The sequence below is a fragment of the Miscanthus floridulus genome, chromosome 4 (assembly GCF_019320115.1).
Source record: "Miscanthus floridulus cultivar M001 chromosome 4, ASM1932011v1, whole genome shotgun sequence".
Classification (NCBI taxonomy): Eukaryota; Viridiplantae; Streptophyta; class Magnoliopsida; order Poales; family Poaceae; genus Miscanthus; species Miscanthus floridulus.
In genome coordinates this window covers 115,935,616-115,951,882 of record NC_089583.1, presented here as the reverse complement: position 1 = coordinate 115,951,882, position 16,267 = coordinate 115,935,616, and the positions used below count along the sequence as shown (strand labels likewise).

General features: G+C 43.6%; 2 protein-coding genes across 3 annotated transcripts; both read right to left on the bottom strand.

The window, feature by feature from the left end:
- Window positions 1-1,012: 1,012 nt before the first annotated feature.
- LOC136552774 (uncharacterized) lies at window positions 1,013-5,634 on the bottom strand. 2 transcript variants are annotated; one of them, XM_066544341.1, is made up of 14 exons: window positions 5,242-5,633; window positions 4,671-4,717; window positions 4,521-4,577; window positions 4,338-4,410; window positions 3,728-3,783; window positions 3,440-3,619; window positions 3,200-3,345; window positions 2,971-3,110; window positions 2,730-2,872; window positions 2,466-2,647; window positions 2,229-2,382; window positions 1,969-2,150; window positions 1,520-1,881; window positions 1,013-1,399 (listed from the first exon to the last, which is right to left on the bottom strand). In XM_066544341.1, the coding sequence occupies exons 1-14, from the start codon at window positions 5,359-5,361 to the stop codon at window positions 1,295-1,297; spliced, it is 1,947 nt and encodes a 648-aa protein (XP_066400438.1). In that variant the 5' UTR covers window positions 5,362-5,633; the 3' UTR covers window positions 1,013-1,294. The 2 variants fall into 2 exon arrangements, with proteins under 2 accessions (XP_066400438.1, XP_066400437.1); XM_066544340.1 differs by having other exon boundaries at window positions 4,521-4,717; window positions 5,242-5,634.
- A 6,332-nt stretch (window positions 5,635-11,966) lies between these two features.
- Window positions 11,967-13,676, bottom strand: LOC136552773 (thiamine thiazole synthase 2, chloroplastic-like). The gene is made up of 2 exons (XM_066544338.1): window positions 12,697-13,676; window positions 11,967-12,621 (listed from the first exon to the last, which is right to left on the bottom strand). The coding sequence occupies exons 1-2, from the start codon at window positions 13,588-13,590 to the stop codon at window positions 12,454-12,456; spliced, it is 1,062 nt and encodes a 353-aa protein (XP_066400435.1). The 5' UTR covers window positions 13,591-13,676; the 3' UTR covers window positions 11,967-12,453.
- Between the last annotated feature and the right edge of the window lie 2,591 nt (window positions 13,677-16,267).

Below are 16,267 nucleotides of genomic sequence, written 5' to 3'. Positions count from 1 at the left end.
GAGCAACCTGGATCTCTCATGCACAAACAACAAAAAATGGACAGAATCTGCCCACAAGAAAACCTCGGTAAGAGCGCATTGATTGAACTAGCTCCAGAAGTTTTATTATTATTAGCATAAAAAAATAAATGAAAAGGCACAGAAAAAAGTCCAAACTTCAGATCATGATAGGGATTGGGACGGTGATACGAGGCTGATGCTCACCTTGCATCGTTGGCAGCTTCTGGAAGGCCTCCTCACTCCTCAGTCCTCGCTACTTTCCGCCGCTCTCGCCCGCAAGGTCAGGCAGCCATTGGTGGCGGCTGCTTGTTCGCTTCGGCCGGGCGGGAAGTTTTTGGGAAGTGAAGACGAAGCGAGGCGGATACGAAGGAAAGCGAGGCAGGCCAGGTCAAGGACACGTGGCCCTGCTGCTCCTCCTCGGATTCCTTTTACTTGGGCTTGGCAGTTACTTGGACAGTTGGGCCTGCACTTCATTTTACATGGGCTAGAAACATCACAGTCCAAATCAAAATGCGTCACTTGGGCTTGAATCTGGTAATGCTAGTCGTCGTTTGGATCCAGACAGCTAATTGTTAGCTGGTAGCTGAAGGAAAGCCAGTTAATAACTTTTCATTAGTTAAATAGTTCATTTCAAGCTATTAACTAAGGCGTTTTGATTCACTAGAGCAAATATTAACAGCCAACTAGTATTATGATACAGCCAGTCTGCCAGATCGGCAAGTATGATACAGCCATACAGGCAGTTTGCCAGATCGGCAAGTATGATACAGCCAGTGTACCAGATCGGATTACTGTGGTCTTTGTTGACAAAGCACGTGACAAGATGAACATATCTGGAGGTCTGGACAATATATATATGAGTTTCATTCTGAATGGACAGCAAACTTAGTGTCTGATCAGCTGCAGGGAACGCAGTCTATCAACCGAATATCAAGTTTCCAACCATATAAAGCATACAGCCATACCCTGTATGTCGGTTCTTGCAACTCAAAAGCTCAACAAAGGAAAGCCATTACATCACTACACAGCAATCTGATAACTCGCACCCAGAGAAGAATTACAAGAGTTAATTACACAAAGAATATTACTTATTCTTCGCACCCAGAGAAGAATATTACCACCACCCTTTCATTCCTGTATGCTAATACAACCACACCAATGCATCATTATATACACAACAAACAAAACAAACTATGAAACCCTTGAGGGTAGGCACACTTCATGCATGTAGGAGTAGCCAAATTATGCTGAGGGGCATAGAAGGCTTGGTGTTGGGATTTTATGCAAACCCATTTCAAAGGCTATTAAGAAGAGCCCTTTTGCAAGATGGCTGCTGAGAAGTTTCAGGCCTTGACCCTGGTGAGGTCAGCTCTATCACAGACAGCAGAAAATTCCTCTCCTGAAAAGATTGAAAAATACAAATGTGAGCAGTTTTAACAACATATTTATTATTACTTCAGGTACAACAATATTTCCAAATATGAATTTCAGGCACAGGTCATGGAAAACGAAAGCTTACACTAGCAGTGAATTTTGGGGTAGGCATGTCGTCTGCATATGGTTGGAATGTTGCAACTGTATGAGCAGGGGACGTGAATTCCAAAGATGGAGGCTTACTATCTTTTGCAACCACAGCAAAACTTGGGGATGCAAAGTTTTCTGCACCGGCTTTATCTTGGAGAACTGTGTGAGCTGGGGAGGTGAATTCAATACATCGGAGCCTGCTATCTTCAGCAATCTCATTAAGATTTTGTGGTGCTGGTGTTTCTCCACAGTCTTTACTCTCAAAATTTGTCAGGACAGGAGATGCAAACTCCATACATTGAAGTCTGCTATCTTCAGCAAGCTCACTCAATTTTTCAGATGCTGGTATTTCTGCACCTGTTTGAGCCTCAAAATTTTCAATAATTTTTCTCTGATGTGGATGAAATAGAATATAGATAAGTAATGATAGATAGTGTAGGTTACCTGGGCAAGGTTCCATACTTCCAGAAAGCACATTTTGGCAAATGCTATTATGTTCTTCGCAGTTATCTGCTGGACAAGTTTTCATCACTTCATCAGGGGCCATGTCTGATATCACTTCCATGATAGTTTGCGAAGAACCAAAACACTGCTCGTCATGAACATCAATCTGTCCATTATGCTCCCTGTTAATTGGAATGATGATGCATCAACATCTGAAGCAATATTATGAATGAAAGGATGAGAAAATATCCATCATTTACCCTGACTTTTCTTCATCTTCCTCTTCTCTCTCATACAGGTCTATGATTAAATCATCAATATCTGTAATAGCAGATGTAGATTCTACACGTTGAAGCATGCTATCTTCAGCAACCTGGTCCTCACTCAAATTTCCACATGCTGGTATCTTTGCACCTGTTTTATAATCAACAATTTAGATAGCCTTTCTTTGATGTAGATAAGAATCTACCTAAGTTGCGATTGATAGCATAAGTTACCTGGGCAAGGTTCCGTACTTCCAGAAAGCACGTTTCTACAAAGGCTACTATCCTCTTTGCAGTTATCTACTGGGCAATCTTCCATCATTTCCTCTGGGACCATATTTGATGTTACTTCTATGCTAGTTTGTAAAGAACCATTACACTGATCATTGTCCACATCAGTTTGTCCAATGTGCTCGCTTTGCATTGGAAATAATGATGGGTCAACAACTGAAGCGACATATTTGACAAAAAAAAGAAGGGCGTTTATTCACAAATTACCTTAACTTTTGTTCATCTTCATCTTTACTCTCATAGGGGTCTACAATTAAATCATCAAGTTCCTCTAGGAGTGAACCTATTTCAGACCCACTATTTTCTGGCACTTCGTTGTGCTCTTTTTTCACTAAATGATCTTGCAGTTGCTGAAAATGTCAGGGATAAAAACAGTTACCTATCAATAAAGCACCAAGAGTTTTAAGCTGAGAACTTCGTAACAGGAAGTTGGTGCAGCCATACATACCTGCCAAGCTTCATCCAAGCTTTGACTTGTATTGTCACTTTTGATTTTTGTTGCAAGGGAGCAAAGCAAGTCAGCTTGCTGCAATAAAGTAGCAACTTTTGGATCATCCTTGTTCAGAAAATTACCCTCCCGCTTCACACCTGAAATTATCAGCACAGAAATGATTCAATCACTGACACAAGACATACAAGTAAAATAAAATGTTCAGAATCAAGGATAATGGACTCACAGTTTTGGGATTTAACTGTATCCACGTTATCTTGGTTGTTCGAAGAAATGGTAGCAAGAGGTTGCCTGGCATCTTGTGTGCTCTTTTCTTGTTCAAATAATCTCACATTTGGTACAAGGTTCTCCTTTAAATCAGAACTGGAAGACCTTGTAGCAGAATCGATAAAAAAGGTCAAACAATATGTAGACATTAAGATGCTTATCAGTTAGAAAATGTAAGTTCAGCTTGTGTTTTATATACCTCATCTGCTTAATATGTAGCAAGGAGGCAACTCCGCCTGGTGTCAGGCCTTCTGTTTCTGTGAGAACCCTCTTTGCATTTGAGTTGGAACATGGCACACCATTTTCTTGGTATAGCTCCTCATCCTTGGCCCTCCTTTTGCACAGGGTAGAAAAGCGATTCTTCACTGCATTGTCAGTTCTGTTGTAGCCAAACCCAAAAATACATAAGCCATAAACCTTAGTTCACAAATCTCATTTTTATCCTTTTCACCTTGCAATAAACAGCAATCCAATAAGAAAAACACACCTTCCAGAGACAACTTTTGCAATTTCAGTCCACTTGTTTCCAAGAACTTTTTGAGCCTGCATAACAGTGACAAGCTGATAAGAATATACAGTTGGACAGTTTAGAAGCTTACAGCAAGAACAAACAATTTTGAAGATAACGGCAAAACAAACTGTACAGGAGGTTTCTAATTCCCATGTGCCACCACAAAATCTACCAAAATACAAGTGCAGAAAAACTAAAGGATTAGAACTGATACCACACAAATCATGATATAATGCACAATCTCAAGATACACTACAACATGATCCTTTCTAGGCTCCCTAATCTATTAAAGAGCAGATCAGTCATGTGTCCTGGTAAAGCACAAGATAAACCTATTATTAACCTGCGATCATGCAGCATAGGATAGGCTCCAGCGGTCCAGCCTGTAATTTTTTTCAACTCCAGTCACAATCATTTGTGTTGAACTGTCAAAGGTCGCTAAAGAAGTAACAACAGAGAAGCCTAGCATCTAAATTCCATGGAAATTGGAAACCATAAGCATTTGATGCAACAGTGTCTAGTTTCAAGCAAATTCACTGCCCAGATCTAGCAATTAAGCTGCAGTTAGAAGACATCAAGATCTCACCTCACACAAAAGCATATCCTCTTCCCTGGACCACCCACCTTTCTTGCACTCTGAGTTCAAATAATTGTACCATCTGCAGCAACAACCAAACAAATAAAATGGAATCAAACAAACATCCAAACAAAGTTAGGAACGCAACAATCCTAACCAATGTTTCCTCTATTAGAAGAAAGTGGTGCACACCTTCTCCTGCACTGTCTGGCCGTCTTGTCCTTGAATTGTGCCGCTATAATGGTCCAGCTACCAAAAGGAAAGTAAATCGCAGTGATTAAAAGTTTAAACAAAGCAACGAGAAGGCGCGGTTTGAGTCTGCAGAGAATACTGAATACATACTTATCAGTGCCATGAAGCGCGATTTGAGCACGAAGCACGCCATCCTCCTACAGGTAGAAAGATAAAGAATTCAATCGTAGAGGAGAAACCGCAGACACAGCCCAAGGCAACGTCAAGAGGATCAGAAGAGAGCAAATGCTCAAAATTCAAAACGAGTTATCGCAAGTCGATAGAACGTTAAGTAGGATTTAGACTGAACATACGTACTGAGCAAATGCGCAAAATTCAAAACGAGATATCACAAGCCGATAGAAAGTTAAGTAGGATTAAGACTGAACATACGTCCTGGTAGTCAGGAACGGGATAGTTTTTTGAACAGTCAAGATTAGGTACGGAATCTAGAAACCAAAGAGAAAAATCCTTTCTACACGGATTAGCCCCAAAGCGAAAAAGTCGCCTTCTCTCCTCAAGCAAAAAAGAAGCGCAATAATTGCTGCGTACTCCTGCATACATGGGTCCAATCCCAAACCCGAGGCACCAAAAATCGGGGAGAAAAGGCACGCGGCGCAGAATTGAGCAACTTGCGGAGCACACAAACACGCCTAGACTGACAGTAGTACTAGAAACGAACCTCGGCGCTCCAACTGACGATGTGGCGGTCCTTCCTGGCGGCGGCCGCCGGCGCTGCGTCCGGTACGACCGCGGCCGCCGGGGCGCCGGAGGAGGAGCTCAGATCGGGCCCGGACGCCATGGCTCGGAACACCGCATGTTCCGCCTGCGGGCCCCGCCGCGTGCGACGGCGACTGGTGAGCCCGGCCGGCTGGAGGGGGCGGGCCGGGGCGAGGCTAGGGTTTGGCGTTTGGGCGCCAATGGAGGAATTTTTGAACTCGGGGTCCGGAGGGCCGGAAGCAGCCAACGCAGCGGATGCGGGGAGAAGCGAGGCGAAGGGAGGCGGTGACGCACGGCACGCGACGTGATGGTTGGCAGATTGGGTTGCCGGGCCGGGTGGGTGAGAACTTGAGGAGAGGAGTTTCTTTTGCAGGTGTGGTGGGTTTTAAAAGGTCGGGCGGTGGCGTGAATGGAAGGGAAAGTACTGTTGGGAACTGAGGCGGTGTTTAGTTGTTTTTCAAATGACAAAACTTTTTGTCTTTAATCTTTTGACGTAAAACTTTTGGTATTTGGTGTTTAGATGTAGGCTAAAACTTTAGCCATACAGACACAACACGTGCTCCCAAGACGCTTTTTTATCCAGTTTTGGGCCTCTTCGCTTTCAAATGCTAAAAGTTTTGCCGCCCAAATTTTGTTGTTTTTGCCTATAGTGTTTAGATTCATTTTGCTAAAAGATAGAATAAAACAGCAAAAGTTTTGATCAAAATGGAGAACTAAACAGGCCTTTAGATCCATTCTACCAAAAGATATAATAAAACAGCAAAAAATTTGATCAAAATGAGAAACTAAACCGACCCTGAACTGCGACTGCTGGCACAAAACGGAACGGAACCGTGGGACTGCCTGGCGTTTGGACTTTGGACTGCTGCAGAGTGCAGGGTGCACACTGCACAGGCTGGAGAGTGTTTATTCCTCGTCACTGGAACACGTGCCGCAAAGAACGATTAGAGAAAAACCGCTCTGGAAACCATGAAATCAAATTAAAATATAAAGTAATACTACCGCCGTCTAAAAAAGTTACAATTCTAAAATAGTATTGAGTCAAATTATTTCGACTTTATCAAATCTATTCTGGCTTTGCTGATACATAACAAGTGTGAGTAAATTGGTATGAGATATATTTTCATAATACATCTATTTTGTGTTATAGATATTGATGATTTTTCTATAAACTTGATCAAACTTTAAATTTTTGACTTGGGATAGAGCTATAATCACAACCTTTTTTCTAGAGGAAGGTAGTAGCCGTATAGATTCAGATAATATTTCTCTCTGTATAATATAATGTATAGTCTCTCTAGGCTTAAGTAGCTACTCCATCCGTTCCAAAGTAAATAAATCCTAGAGTCACCATAAGTTAATTTTTTTTAAATTTAACTAACTTTATAGTAAAAAATAACAATATTTATATTATTAAGAGTGTGTCTTGATATTTGAAACAAATCTGTTTGTCTTGAAAATCAAAAGAATCAATGCCAAACGAGATTTCTGGACTAGGAATCAGAACATAAACGATTCATGTTTTCTATGTTAGAACTCAGAAACGGCTAGTACCTAGTTTTCTCACGGTTTCGATTCTCAGTCCGCGTACCTGTTCTATTGATTTGCCAAGAATCAAGTGTAACAAGTCAATATGTGTTGTATTTTTTTCCTCAAAAAAAATGTGTTGTATTTAAGTTGTTCTTAGTCCATAAAAATTATTTTTTAAAAACATATTTTCATTTATATGATTTTTTTTAATAAAAGGAACTTATTTTTGTGAATCAGAGTCCATACTACCAGCTAAATAGTCTCATAAAGCAATTCTAATTTGTCATAAAAACATTTTCTAAAAAATATGAATCCAAAATATTTTTACAGGAATCTGGATCTACTCCGTATACCAAATCAACCTAAATGTATAGACACACACGCACGCATCTGTGCCTCAAATTTCGGTTGGTTAACTTAGTCATGGTTCACCCATTTACGTTTTTCGGGATTTTTTTTTTCTTTGACGAGTTAGGACTATAAATTACATACCTAATAACACATGAACATGGGCGTATATGCCAGTTTAAACCCATGCTTTGGCTTGCGTAGTTGCGTGTACAGACGGTAGATGATTTGACGTCACCATTTCCACCACCACATACGTATACGGTAATACTCCCATCGTGTATACTGTATATACGAGCGTCGGGTGGTGCTGTATGGCCAACGACCGTAACTCCGCGAGAGACCCGGATGGACAGGACACCGCCACGTTCGCTTCACTCATAAGTCATATTTTTTCAGCCAAAGAATAGTATTTTTCTCTCGTAATAAATTAGTCAGTCATGACTTATTAGCCAAACGAACAGGGCAAGAAGGTGCCTACTCCTAGCTTGTAAATACACTGTATTTCTCCATTTGAGTTTTCATCCCTCAACCTCTCTCGATGAACATGAATGGGACTCATGAGTTGCATCATGCATGCTTCATGCGAGCGGTGAGTTCGTGTGACTCATATGATGGTCCACGCTCCTGCTAGGCCGCTCCTGTACGTTTGAACAAGAGTTTGAAGGATCGATTACTCTCTGAAGCCTGAAAGGCCATGCCTAGCATAAGAATCTTGTGAAAATGATTCATCGCTGCGCACAAAATCGTACACTCGCGAATTGCCTTGCTTGAAATTTTGAAATTCGAGCTTGGAGAGAGGCCTTCCGATCCTCTTTTTTCCCCCCCCCTACGTACATCGCGCCAGCCGGCCAGTTTGCACGTTCAACCTGTGTTCTGTATTCTGGTTCTAAGAACAAAGGATCGCCTCGTCTTATCTCACAGTCTTTATAGCCAAACAAATGCTAACATTTCAGAAATTGTAACACGGCGGTCTTTGATTTGTTTATTATTGGCGTCCTCGATCATGAAGTGCTGTCAAACTGTGATGAACACTGAACACTGACACCGAGAGTAGTGCGTACGTACTAGACACTCACTACAGGTTGACGTAAGATGCCTCACGACAAGTGCTGCCGTATCCGTCCGGCTGGCGGCTGTCCAATTGTCCACGCACCTTTTATGCCGTGGTTTGAAAAATAGGATTAGCAGTTTGAATCGAGCAGAGTAGGGTAACCTAACCTAACCTAACCTAACCAGCATAGTTGTCAGTGAAAATCAACGTTCGGCCACTATACGCGTGAGTGATTGCGACGTCGTAGCCATTTGTTTCCAGCTTGAACAAGGCTCATTTCAAAAGCTGCTGCAACGGCTAATCCAGAAACTGAGGTCACCATCACTGTGTCACTGTCAGGCTTCAGTGACTTATTACCCTAATGCGAATGCAACGGACTCTTTTGAGCAACAAACACTACGAGGGGTCAAGAAGGACCAACAAGGAAGCAGCACTTGCCAGTTCCGTTTCATAAACTTGAACGGAACAGAGAGTGCTGCTGCTGCAGAAACATTATCCATTTATATTCAGTTCTGTTAAAAAATTCAGAGAAAAAAAATGGAGATGGGACCGCAACGGCAAGACTGCAGTAGCATCATCCGAGCCAGATGTCCGTCAGTGCGACTGCAAAGTGACTGCAAGACCGGATGCATGTGCGCCTGCCATCTCCTGTCTTTTGGGCTGAGGTCTTTTAGTTTCAAAAAGTTTTCCCACAAAGTGTTATAGTAGTCATCACATCGAATCTTGTGATACGTGCATAGAGCATTAAATATAGACGAAAAAAACTAATTGCACAATTTTATTGGAAATCGCGAGACGAACGTTTTGAGCCTAATTAGTCCATGATTGAATACTAATTACCAAATAAAAATAAAAATACTACGATAACCAAATTCCCAAATTTCATCAACACAACCGCCCGGACCGCCGACCGTGCACCGGTCTCAGCTCTCATCAGCTCCGAACTCCGAAGTCTGGACTGTGTCCGATGTCCGTCCTATGAATTTGCTGCTCCTTTCGCTTCGGCCTGCCTTTTTACAGTGGGTCAGATCAGGTCAGTGCCGAAAGTATCCGAGGCCTCGTTTAGATTGCAAATTTTTATCATCCGGATATTATAGCATATTTTATTTGTATTTAACAAACTTTGTCCGATCATGGACTAACTAGGCTCAAAAGATTCGTCTCGTGATTTACAACCAAACTGTGCAATTAGTTATTTTTTTACCTACATTTAATGCTCCACGCATACGTCCATAAATTGATGAGATAGAGAGAGTGAAAAAACTTAAAATTTGGATCTAAACAAGGCCCAAACGAACCGTAGTATCCTATGCAAATCGGCTGCCACTGCCCCTACGGCCCACCTCGGCTGTCCTAGACCTGGCCACTCCACTTGGACGGTTGGGCCCGTTTGCGAATTTTCGTAAGAACCAGTTAAATTTCGCACCAAATATAGAAACGAGATTTTCTTTTCTACATTCTAAACAAATCTTTAAGATGCTAACAGATAAAATATTTTAAAAAATGTACTTTGGTCATTTAGAAAATTTAAAACTCAAAGAAGGGGGATGGAGCCCATAGCGCATCTGCCTAAAAAATTCTCTCTCTTTTTTTCTAGCTACAAATTTGCTAAGAGTGTGGATCAATTTAATAGGAAACCGGCTTTGATCTAACAGAGAACGATTATGCTTCAAGCATATAGGCACTGCCCAAATTTTAACTAAAACCTAATCTTCTGGATGCTTGTGCTTCTTCCGTTTGAACAACTCCATTCCTAGTTAAGAGACGTCATAGACTCATAGGTGAAGGATCCTCACATGTCGGACCTCAAGAGCTTTGTCACGTTGTCATGCTGGCTTTGTTGCTCGGTAATAGAATCAAGTATATATATATATATATATATATATATATATATATATATATATATATATATATATATATATATATATATATATATATATATATATATAGGGAGAGGCTATTCAGTAGCCGGCTACAAAATAAGTTATTCTGTAGCCACCTCCATTTACTATAATTTTATATACTAATTTACCATAATATAAATACATATTTACGATAGTTGGGTTACTATAACACATGGGGATATTTACCATAACGTTATATTAAACCACTTAGTAAGGAGTTACTATAATCTCGTAAAATAGCATAGTAATTATCGTAACTCAAAGTGGCTACAGAATAAGTTATTCTGTAGCCAGCTACAGGATAGTAGTTCTATATATATATATATATATATATATATATATATATATATATATATATATATATATATATATATATATATATATATATATATATATATATATCTGCTGATCAATGTTAGATTTTAGCTATGGAATCACAGTCTGGGGACTTTTGGACAGACGGCTTCGGATGGCATGGCACTTGTGAGGCAGGATGGCCAATTAGCGTGGCAACGGAAGCGGTAACAATGAGGCAAACAACCAAGCTTATACTAAATAAACATGAGAGAAGGAGCATGTAGCAAATAACTATACATGCAGCCATGCAGATATGCAGCAGGCGAGTAGATGCATGCAGATCCTTTGCAAATTCACCCACGGCAAAGAGGGGCCAGACCGCCAGAGCCTAGGATGGCCCCAAGCATGTAGCAAATAAACTATACATGCAGCCATGCAGATGTGCAGCAGCGAGTAGATGCATGCAGATCCTTTGCAAATTCACCCACGGCAAAGGGGCCGGAGCCCAGGATGGCCCCAAACGTGGCTCCGCCTATGGCCAAGTGTACCTCCATTGTCTTGGGAGTACGACTAGGGCCCTGTTTAGTTCCACCAAATTTCTAACTTTGACACTATGTAAAAAGAAGATTTTCGTCACATCAAATTTACGGTACATGCATGGAGTACTAAATGTTGACGAAATCAAAAACTAATTGCACAGTTTGCTTGTACTTAGTGAGACGAACGTTTTGAGCCTAATTAGTCAACGATTGGATAATTATTACCAAATACAGTGTAGCTACAGTGTCGTTTTGTTTTTATTTGGTAATAATTATCCAATCGTTGACTAATTAGGCTCAAAACGTTCGTCTCGCAACACAGTTTGCTTGTACTTTGCGAGACGAATGTTTTGAGCCTAATTAGTCAACGATGGGATAATTATTACCAAATAAAAACAAAATGACACTGTACCTACACTGTACCTACAGTGGTTCGGGCAGCGCTGATTCGGCCGAACTAAACGTGGCCTAGGAATATGACTGAGTAGGGCATGTTCGCTTGAATTTATCAGCCAGCTTATCAGCTATAATCTATAGTATTCTTCTCTCATAATAAAACAGCTTCAATCGACTTATCAGCCGACTTTAATACCAGCAGAATAGGCCAACCCTATGATGACCGGTCCTTTACTAATTACCGTAGGACTATGGACAGCGCGAAGTGCAGCCCCACGACGTGGCAACGAAGTTGCAGCGCGAGTTCCCCCTGGGACCGAGACGGCGTAGGTGATGGAGATAAAAACATAGTAGTAAAGAAGAGGTAACCAGACAAACTAGACAACCAAACAAAAACTCATCAATACAAGATTAGCTAGCACATGATAATCAAACATTGTCACTAGGTTTTTGTAAAAAAAAAACACCATCACTAGATTGCATTGACTTGGATAGGCTTCACCGCTTGAGGTAGTTTGACTTATTTTCATAGCCAGAGAAAGTGGTAACCATATTAGGCAACAAAACAAAAAACTTGTCAATATAGACTTAACTAACAACCAAACACTACTAGGTTGCATTGATTTGCACAGGCTTGAGGTTTTTGTAGCCAGAATTATTGAATAAACGCAACCCAACACACGCAAAGCATGGATCTCTTCTAGTATATTGGACACAGTCAGACAGCTATTGGTCGTTCCTGCAAGTTCTAACAGTTTTGTTATCGAGAGAGGGCACGCAGGAAGCATTTAAATCCAGTCGGGAGGCACCGAACAGAAGCAATTGGGAATTTGGGATGCACGTGCATGCTAACCAACAAGGCAATTAACCATGCATTTTATTATTCCAAATTTGCATCTTCTCTCATTCCTTCTGCCAGTTCGTAGGACTCCACGAGTGGCCCCACGTGACAGAGCACACATGGGCACATGGCGTGGCATGACGTGCTACTAACACGACGCTAGCGAGATAAAGCTAAGCGAAGGGAATTCATTTGACAAGTCATCAACAAGGTAAATAAAGTCCAAAAAATAAAAACCCAGAGCGCTCCTGCCAGCGGCCAGCGCTCACGCGTCCACGACCTCATCGTCCTTGGACGCAATCACGAACTCCTGACGCAACGCCGGCGACACCACCTTGATGGTCCCGTCCACGGCGTTGGGCCTGCCCAGCGCCTGCAGCGCCAGGTGCGCCGCCTTCTGCCCGGAGATCATCATGGCGCCGAACGTCGGGCCCTGCAACGAACAATTATATCATGAATTCCTCGTTCAGTGAGTGGTAACGCAATGCGCCAGGAGTATTCCTCTGACCATCCTCGGTGCGCCGTCAATCTCGGCGACCTCCATGCCGGTGACGATCATGCCGGGCACGACCTCGCGCGTGAGGCGCACGATCTCGTCCTCGGCGGTGTTCATGTCGAGGGCCTTCATCCCGGGCACGTCGCTGATCATGCCGATGTCCTGGAGCCTCTTGACGCCGGTGGCCCCGAACGGCCCGTCGTGGCCGCAGGAGCTGACCACCACCTTGGCCTCCATCACGTTGGGGTCCATGCACGACTGCGTGTCGTGGTTCATTGACACGAGCGCCCAGTTGGTGACGACGCCGCCGACGCGGCCTTTCTTCACGATCAGGTCCTCCACGGCGACGGCGTTGAACAGCTTCACGTTGGGCCGCGCCAGGAGGCGGCTCATGACGGTGGACGTGAAGAGCGCGGCGTGCTTGATCACCACGTAGTCCTCGGCCTCGTCGTACGCGACGCCCAGCTCGTCCAGGAACAGGTGCGCCGGCTTCCGCACCACCATGGCCGAGAACAGCTGCCCGCCCAGCCACGCGCCGCCGCCCGGGGACACCGACTGCTCCACGATGGCGATGCTCACGGTGGGGTCCTTGGAGAGCTCGTACGCGCAGGAGAGCCCCGCGGAGCCGGCGCCCACGATGACGACGTCGGTGTCGGCGTAGGTGATCATGTCCGTCATGTACCGCCGGGTCATCTCGCGGGAGACGACGGACTCCTTGATCGGGCTGAACCGGAAGGACGTCAGGTCGTAGGGCGGGTTGGAGGAGGAGACGGACGACGCGCAGATGGGGCCGCTGGCGGCGCGCCGGGTGGCCACGACGACGGACGACGATGGCGTGCGCGTGGCCAACGGGAGCCGGGAGCCCGCGAAGGAGGACTTGAGGAGGCTGGACGCGGTGGTCGCCATGGCTGAAAGTTTCTTGCTGCAGGGTATGGAAGGGGCTCAGCAGTGTGTGTGAGCTGTGATGGAATGAGACTCTGGCTGGCTGCAGTGGCACTAACAGCAAGGGTTTAAGAAGGGGAACCTGGAGGCTGTCACGAACAAATATCTTGGCTGCCGCCGTGCATGGCTACGTGCTAGCAGATGGGGCGTGGTTGGTCACGGGCACTGGATCGCTGGCAGCAGTGTAGCACCCACCAAGATATCAGCTGGTTCCGGCAGATATTTTGGAGGGTGGGTTGATATTCTGGCTAACAGAAAGGGAAAGGGAGGACACGGCCGTCGGGGCTTTCTTGTTCGTCCGTGCCAGAGCTCTCTTCCTTGTTTTCTTGTTCACCGTGGGAGTAATGAACGAAACCAAACAAATTAACGATGGTCGTCGACTCGTCATCACCTGGACTGTCAGCCTGTGTGCTAGCACCCCGCGCACACCAGCCGGTGTCGAGCGCCAGCCAGAGGTTGCGGTTCTTGTCGAGCGCGGCGACGACGACATGGTTGCCCGGTCCCGCGGCCGCCGCCGGCTTGCGGCCAATGACCCCATTCGCTTGGAGGAATTTTGGAAGAATCTGAAGGAATCTAGATGAATCTGAAAAAATTTGTGAGAGAAAAATACTGTTCCGGATGAAAAAAAACGAATTCAAGCTTGGTTTAAGGTCACGCGAACGGGATCAATATAGTGGAGGCAGAGCACCTTCCACGCGGGATGGGTCCTTGTGCATACATACATACAGAGAGAGACAGAGAGAGAAGGAACGACGGCTTTGGACCTTTGGGCGGGCAATCACATCGAAACGGTGCTCCGAATCACATGTACTCAAGGTGGAATTTTGGAATTATTAAATTGTATGGACTCAATGTCCAACTCTCTCACATGGATCCCTTGGTTATGACTTATGAGGCCATATCTATGTATTCAATTCATAGATTAGTTGACCGTATGATTTTTTTTACCAAGAGTCGAGCCAGGAAATTGATTTTTTTTTTTGGTTGAGGGAATGGGTTACCTGGTAATATGTGTTAAGACCAACTCCAAAAGGTTGCCTAAAAGTAGAAGTCAATATCCATGATTTAGCCAATTTCACAAATAAAAAGCTCTCAAAAGTAGACTACTGCAGGAGTATCTTTAAAATTGTGCCATTCTCTATTTTGTTTTTAATCTGACACCATGCTTCCTCCGCCGCCAGAAGCTATTGCACACAGGGTGGTTTGCCTTTGCCTCACCAGCAGCATCTGTCCGCTAGCCAACCGTCGTCTCCAGCAGCGACGATTCGACACAGGGTCGGCTTGCGAGTGTGGGAATGGACGCGGGCATGCAGATGGCAAGCGGTGCCGACTAGCACTTAATAGAATAGAATATAGTTGTTGGACTCTCGTTTCTTTTAAAAATACTCTAAATTAGACTGCATGACGCAAATAACTATTCTATTGTTTTGAAAGGGTAGAAAAAGATTTGCCAGCATTTTTATTAGACGAGGAAAACAAAAGGAAAGGAAAACCGAACTACATGGGTAGCCCCCTTACTGCCCCTCACACCTAAGGCTGGATAACGAGCTGGCTCGGCTCGGCTCGTTCTGGCTCGTTAAGATAACGAGCTAACTCGGCTCAGCTCGTTATTCTAACGAGCCAGAAAGTCAGTTTGGCTCGGCTCGTTAAAAGCTCGAGCTGGCTCGTTAAGCTCGCGAGCTAGGTATAAAAAATACACAAAATATAATATTTGCATTTATCTAAAATTTGAGAATAATAATAATATAAAAGAAATGCATCTAGACCAGTTACTAGTCAATTTATAGGGTCTAGACCGGTTACCAGTCAATTGTAAAGTGTAAGACATGAAGTAATACAAAAACTAATATAAGTTTTGATACTTTTTTTCCTGAAAGCTTGCTCGTTTAGCTCGTGAGCGGCTCGCGAGCTGGCTCAAGTTGGCTCGTTATAGTTAATGAGCTAAAATCTTGGTTCGGCTCGGCTCGTTATCATAACGAGCCGAGTCGAGCCAACCACGAGCCGAGCAAGCTAACGAGCTTCGAGTTTTTCGTCCAGCCTTAATCACACCGAACCAACCTATACACAGCTTAGATGGTTGAGAGGGGCGCATAACCGGAGAGGCTACAAGCAGGAACCTAACGCCGAAACCAAAGCAACAAAAGAGAACAACAAACACCAAAACACAACCACAATGAACTAAAGATCCCTGTCAACTGATCTTGATGCCAACTGAAACTATTGTATGTCCTTCTTGCAAAGAGCCGCGACTTATCGTGGTTGTGACATCTTGTGTTAGAAGATTCTTCTGTTACATTCCTTCCATAGATTTCACCAGAAATAGGTCATAATGCTGCCTCTACACATGAGATTCCGGTTTTGCGTGACAATGGGAGTCACCTTGGATTTCGGATTTGGATTCAGATTACTGACATGTAGGGATAGACGCAAAGAAGGTTTCTAGAAGCAGGGAATTTGTTTTTGGATTCTCTAATATTTATTAGGTAATATAGATGGACATAGATATAGATACTTAGATAGACGACATTATAATCAAAAGAGAAATAAATAAAGTCGTAAAGATAGTTTGACTTTTGACAATTAGCTGGCTGACTGGCTCCATGTTTATTCAGAACAGCACATATTTCAGCCCCGCCTTTTT